Source organism: Mustela nigripes, chromosome 8 (genome assembly GCF_022355385.1).
Source record: "Mustela nigripes isolate SB6536 chromosome 8, MUSNIG.SB6536, whole genome shotgun sequence".
Classification (NCBI taxonomy): domain Eukaryota; kingdom Metazoa; phylum Chordata; class Mammalia; order Carnivora; family Mustelidae; genus Mustela; species Mustela nigripes.
In genome coordinates this window covers 85967534-85974285 of record NC_081564.1, presented here as the reverse complement: position 1 = coordinate 85974285, position 6752 = coordinate 85967534, and the positions used below count along the sequence as shown (strand labels likewise).

Here is a 6752-nt window from a genome sequence, read left to right as displayed (position 1 = left end):
TTTGCCTGCATCTTAGTCCTTCTCCGCCTTTGCAGAATGGGCCCTGGGGGTGGCGTTGACGGCGTCTCTGAGGTCACCGACCATGTCTTAGGGCCAAGGCCCTGCAGAACCTCGGGCCCCTTACCGTATCGCACCCCTGACGCGCGTCGCCCAGGAGCCCTGAGGGACGCACTGCCCCAGGGCGCCGGGGCGTTCCTCGGACCTGTTGTGCCAATCCGGGAAGGGGTGGCTATGTGCGGTACTAAGAGGGTGGTCTCCATGGAAAGGGGCCCTTGCGCTGCAGGCACCTGCTCCCCGTGCCCCTCTCCCCCACCTCCAGGTTCACCTCCCAGTCTAAGGGTTCGGGTTCTTTGCCCTGACAGGTCCGCTGGCGCCTTTCTTCTGAGGACGACCCTGGCCTTGACCATCAGAGCAGGGAACCGAGGCCAAAGGAGGCTTCCCCGGGCCCCGCGCAGTCCTGCGCGCCCTCCCGGGCTCCTCCAGCCCTTGTCCAACGTCGCCCTCGCGCGCCGCACTTCCCAGCTCGGATGCCGGCGCCCGGCCGGGGCCCCCGCGGGCCGCCGCTGACCATGCCCGGGCGCCGGGGGGCGCTGCGCGAGCCGGCTGGCTGCGGCTCCTGCCTGGGGGCGGCGCTGGCCCTGCTGCTGCTGCTGCTGCCTGCCGGCTGCCCCGTGCGGGCGCAGAACGACACGGAGCCCATTGTGCTGGAGGGCAAGTGCCTGGTGGTGTGCGATTCGAGTCCGTCGGCGGACGGCGCGGTCACCTCCTCCCTGGGCATCTCCGTGCGCTCCGGCAGCGCCAAGGTGGCCTTCTCCGCCACGCGGAGCACCAACCACGAGCCGTCCGAGATGAGCAACCGCACCATGACCATCTACTTCGACCAGGTCAGCCGGCCGGCCTGCCGCCTCGCCTCCCGCCCAGGGTGGAGAGGGCGGGGGCCTGGGCGCGTGGGCTGGGGACTTCCAGGCGCTCCCCGCCTCTCTGCTCTGCCCTGCCCTTCTCCTTTCTCCCTTTCCGAGTCAGCGCTCCTTACCATTTCCCTTTTCTCACATTGTAGCTTTTCTATCACTAGCAGCTCCCTTGGCACTTGGATGACTGACAGTCCTTTAAAACTAAGGGATCTGAAATGAATTCCCCAAAAGGAGCCTGCGCATCTTACTTTTCGCTGGGACGGGGCTGTCTTTTGTGGTGGAGAGGCTTCGGTCATCCAGGTGGCCAACTTGGGGACTGAGTGCGTGGAAAACACACCCCAAAGGGGGAGTCTCCGAGGGTCTCAGCCAAGGATCAGCAAATCTGTGCCTACTGCGTAGCTTGGAGTGGACTGGGGAGAGGTCGCTTATCTTCAAGAAAAACAAGTCGCAAAGAGTGTGGGGCCAATAGCAGGGATGGTTATATAAATTCAAAATAAAGTAGAGTGCGGTTATGTAGATGGAATAGATAGTAAATACAACACATATGCCGCGATGTATAAATGTATACAACACATAAATATTATATATAGTGTGGCCGTATAGATTAAAAAAATATACAACACATAAATATTATATATAGTGTGGCCGTATAGATTAAAAAAATACAAGGATCAATGACTTAAGTTAACCCAAGCCACTTAACTTCTCTCCCTTGGCTCCAAGCAGAGGCTTCAGTAAATGATCAGACTTCTCTGGGTCAGATCAATCTCTTCTCTGGGTTTTTGGGCTCAGAATTGGAGGTTGTGACTTTCCTCTTGGGTCCTCCTGTCTTGGTTTCTGTTGTTTTTCAGAAACAAGTTGAAAACATTATAGTGGTTCCCAGACTTTACCTGCTCAGTCCCTTCCTTTTGCCAATATGCTTCCCACTAGAACAGAGTCCTGGGCTCTCTGGCGACACTTAACTGATTTCCCTCCTGTTAACCAATTCTTACACCTCAGTGTAAGCGTGAACCTACACACACCACTGCCCGTGTGTGGGGCAGAGGATTGATTTAATTTAATCCTTGCTAAGGATTATCTACTTGAAGTTTTTAGGGTTTGGAGGTGATCTCTCTTTCATCTGTTTTAAACAGTTGTTGTTGTTGTTGTTGTTGTTGTTGTTGTTTAATAAAACTAGTGGTTTTAGTTATTGCCAGATAAAGCAGACACCCATCACTGGGTATTTGCTAAGTCCTTCATGTGTTATCATTAAGTTACGTCCCATCATTTCACTTGGGTGTCAGGAGAACCCTGTGATGTGGGGGCAAGATCAGCTGTAGGGCAAGATACGATTCTAATTTCATAGATGAGCTAACTGTGGCAGGGAGCATAAAATGCTGTTCCCTGCTTCCTGAGTTAGGGAGTCAGTGAAGCCTGCTCTTCTGGGCTCCTTGGGTGTTCTTTCATTGACAGCAGGGCCCTACATTTACCAGTTTCCCGCATTTAGAACCGATGGAAAAGAGTCGAGGTAGTTGAGTTGGAAGAAACAGTTCCGAGGGCTTGGATGGAGAATGCTTTATTCTTCTTTAAAGCATCGTAAGGCAGACTGAGAGCCCAGGCTGGAAGAGACGGAGAGCAGGCATTGTGCAGCTCATGGTCTCGAACAATAGAGCCCCAAGTGTCTGTGTGAGCCCTGCCAGCGAGGGGGACTGAAGTGGTGCCCTGAGCTCCTCGAAGAAGCTGGTGCGCGTTTATTTCCCAGTGGCGACAGTGGTTGTCACCGGCAGATTGCACATCTCTGTGGGGACTGCGTATCACTCATCTATGAGGAGTGTGTGAGGAGTAAACAGCAAGAGTCATTCGGTTGAAATTTATTTTCTGAGCAGAAGACAGGATTCCTAACCTAGGGTTCTGTTGTTGCTGGCTGTTTGCTTTAAAAGCCCAGAACACCAAGCGGGCCATTTTATTACTGTAATCGAGTTGTGCATTTGTGTGTGAGTAGAGGTGGGGACAAGATCCAGACAGGGTGACCAAATTCTGTCTCAAACTCCTGATAGGGAATTGGGTCTTCATGAGGGATCGCTCACTCTGCAGATTCTGTTTGTGACATGAACACTCTGATCCCCCTCTCATTTGAGAAAAATCCTCTGCGGGGTCATGTGACCTCACATCCTCTGGCTAATTTGTCATTAGTCTTCGCAGGCTCCTGTAAAACGTTTGAGCTCAGGGTATCCAACTGCTGTTTCCACACCCTTCATTTAATCAAGCTTATTTGCATGACATCAGAGCTCAGCCAAGGGAGCAAACACATTATTCAGAGGAAAGTGAAGGAAACAGGTGCAGCCAGTGCTTACCCACCCCGTCTTCCCCTCAACCCTGAGCTTGGGCACCTCCTGTGTGCTCCCAGGGAGGGGGCCAGGGGCCAGGGACACAGGGGACAAGCTTGAGCTGAGGCAAGTTATTTCCCTGAATTGGCCTCTTAGCTATGGTCTCCTTCTCCCCATTCAGCCTGGCGTGGCGCCCTATTTGTGAAAGTAAACTTCACGTGGAAACCTCCTGAATCCTATGAACCTCTGAACAGACTCGATTCCATTTGTTTACCGGGACCTCATTGTCTTCTATTCCTTTTTCTCTGCCTTGCCCCCAATGTGCACAATTTGCTCCCATTTTTTTTCAATGCAGACATAAAATACACTTTTCAACACCTTTATTAATTACAGTCCATTAGGATTCTTCTCAAATCCCTTCCAGGTGTAGGCTATTTTACCACCAGCCCCCCCCCCCCTCCCCCTCCCTCCCCCCCCCCCCCCCCTCCCTCTCCCTCCCTCCCCCCTTCCCCTCCCCCTCACTGCCATCCCTCTCTATGCCCCCTCCCAGTGGGGGGCAGATTTGGCCTGTGCTGCCAAATCTGGGGTGCTCCGTGGCTGTGGTTTTGCCAGTCTAAGTCAGAGACGCCAGGGAGGGGTTCGCTCTGTTTGTGCTGTATTCCCTCTTCTTTTTCAGGTATTAGTAAATATTGGCAACCATTTCGATCTTGCCTCCAGTATATTTGTAGCACCGAGAAAAGGGATTTATAGCTTCAGCTTCCACGTGGTCAAAGTGTACAACAGACAGACCATCCAGGTGGGTAGCTCTGAGGCTGTGTGGACCTTCTCAGCTTCGGAGGACTGCTGCCCCACGGCTGCAGCCCCATGGCTCCAGAAGCCACTGCATCTTCCGGGCCAGGCCCTTGGGGTGGCTCCGTGGAAAGGGCAGGGGGATGTGGGGGGATCAGAGAACCAACGTGTGCTCGTGGGGTCCTGCAGGTCACCTGAGCTCTACCCTCTGCACTGCAGGTCAGTCTAATGCAGAACGGCTACCCAGTGATCTCAGCCTTTGCAGGAGACCAGGATGTGACCAGAGAAGCTGCCAGCAACGGTGTCCTACTGCTGATGGAAAGGGAAGACAAAGTGCATCTCAAACTGGAGAGGGGGAACCTCATGGGAGGCTGGAAGTACTCCACGTTCTCGGGCTTCTTGGTTTTTCCTCTATAAACACAGAGTCCCCAGTCCATGGGGAAGTTGCGATCTGGACACCGGACTCCGCCCTTCCTCAACACCCTGAACTTGCCAGAATAGGACCACTAATTTCCCACCTCCATCAGACGGTTGAAGTAGAAGAATGATTTCCTTCCAAATCTCCAGTATTTTCTTTGACTATAGACCATTCCTTGGGAACCTGGCTTCTAATTAGTTTTAGACGACAAGGTCTGAAGGAGAAATGAAATTATCGATTTGAGCGATTTGTACCTGTGATTGTAAAGTCAATATTGGATCTTATTGTGGGGACCGTTGGCTTTTCTTCTTTTGTTTGTTTCTTGTATTGTTGCCCCCACGCGAGGAGTGCCGCTGACCCCAGGATGGATGGCAGGTCGCAGGCAGCGCTCAGAGAGGAGCCCTGCAAATCACCACCCGCTGGAGAGTCCTTGAAATGTGTTCTTTGTGTGTCTGTTCAGCCTTAAGAAAAAGAATGGCTTCACTTTCATTTTGTATTTTCCCCTGGGTGGACGGGAGGCCTCGGGAGGGGGAAGGGGACGTTGTGAATCTGTCAAGAAGTGCTTTATCCGGAGAAGCAAATTTTGCACGATTGGACTGCGACTTTTGCTTTGTGTTTTGTGTGTGTGTATGTGTGGGTATGTGTGTGTGTGTGTGTGTGTGTGTGTTTTGTGTTTTTTTTTTTCCTGGAAAATTTTTTTTTTTTTTTTTTTTTTTTTTTTTTTTTTTTGTGCTGGGATGGGGGAGAGAAATGTATGTTGAATTCTTGAACAAGACCAAACAAAACAACACAAAGCATACCTATGTATTTTGTTTTGGTTGAGACCAAACCGAGCAGAAGGTACGTGTATATCAAAGTACAAATAACAGATGGACGATTCTGTTTCTTCTTTCCAAGAGATTCTCTCAGATACACCTTTAGAACTAACAAATTGGGATTTTCTTGTTTCTTCTTTCTTTTTCCTTTTTTTTTTTTTTTTTTTTTTTAACGCTCTGGAATACTTTAAACACTTGATGCTCCTGGGTGGCCTGAATCATGTCAGATGAGGACAGAAGCTGGAATGACCAAGTCTCCCGAACACACGCTTCCACGGCCCAGCGCGCCTGGGTCTTCCCAGCAGCCCGTCCTCAGCTGTCTGCACCTGCGTCTGCGCCAGCGCCCCAGCCTCAGGTGCTCCAAAGCCAACAGGATGAGTCAGTCTCCCTCAGGATCCTCCTCTGATCCGCCAAGGAAAGAGGCGTGTTCACACTCCCTGCGAACACCTGGCGAGAAGCCACCTACAAGTCACAGCGCTTACAGGTATTGGCAGAGGCACCCTGGGAGCAGTGGTGCAAATCCTTCTTGTCTTGGCCCCTTGTACAACAGTAGGATCACAATGCAGCTGGGAGCCGACGGGTGCGGGAGTCCTATGCCAAGGACACGTTACTAAATCCCAAAGCAATCGAAGAAGAGACCTCACAGCGGATGTTAATTTGTCCTTTGTGTCACAATGTAACCAAAATATTGATGATAAAAAGTCACAATTTAAGATTGAGAATAAATGGGTTTGATGTCTGGCTTGTTCTTCTCCCTTCACATCGTCCTCCAACTCCTACAAGGTGCGGAAGTAGAAGGCCAAGGACCAAGGACTCGGGGAAAGGAGATCCACACCGTGCCTCTTGAAAACATACACTCAGATGCACACTCCTGTTTGCAGACCTAGGGATGGGTCTAGGTGGAAATTGCACACTTAAATACACTTCAATTTATATATGTATATATATATATATATATATATATATATATATATATGTATTTTTCACACGAAAAGATTTTGGGGGTAGATATGTGAAAAAGACAGCATTAAAAATGCTTTATGGATAGGCAATCTGCTTTCATCACATACAGTCATTGATGTGGCACAAGTTCCAACCCAATATTTCAATCAGAGAACATGGATATAAAAGAAACTGACATTTCAATATAGCATCAATTTTTTCTAAGACGCGTGAGCATGGGGCAGCATTGGTTTCCGTTTTCACATAAGAAACTCAGTAAGGATCATAGAAGTGAAAAAAAAAAAATCCAGTTTGATGAAGAGTCTAAGTGTTACTGGCCTTAGGTGGACACCGTAAGAAAATACAGAATTTAATTTGACTTAAAATGATGTTATATTTTGTTAAGAAAAGAAAAATCAAGAAACATCAACCAAAATGAATTTGGGTATTTTGCCTCTGTGATTAGGAGACACACTTCTAAGTATGAGCATTGTTCGTTAACGCTGATAATGCAAAGAGTAGATGCTAGCAAATGTTTTTCTTCTGTGTTTTACTGCCCTTAGTGAATTAG

The 6752-nt window shown here is 49.7% G+C and overlaps 1 protein-coding gene across 1 annotated transcript; it reads left to right on the top strand.

Annotated features, from left to right (window-relative positions):
- Positions 1–527: 527 nt before the first annotated feature.
- On the top strand, positions 528–4494 carry CBLN2 (cerebellin 2 precursor). Its single transcript, XM_059410095.1, has 3 exons — positions 528–884; positions 3894–4013; positions 4226–4494. Exons 1-3 carry the CDS (start codon positions 528–530, stop codon positions 4421–4423), a joined length of 675 nt encoding a protein of 224 aa, XP_059266078.1. The 3' UTR covers positions 4424–4494.
- Positions 4495–6752: the final 2258 nt, after the last annotated feature.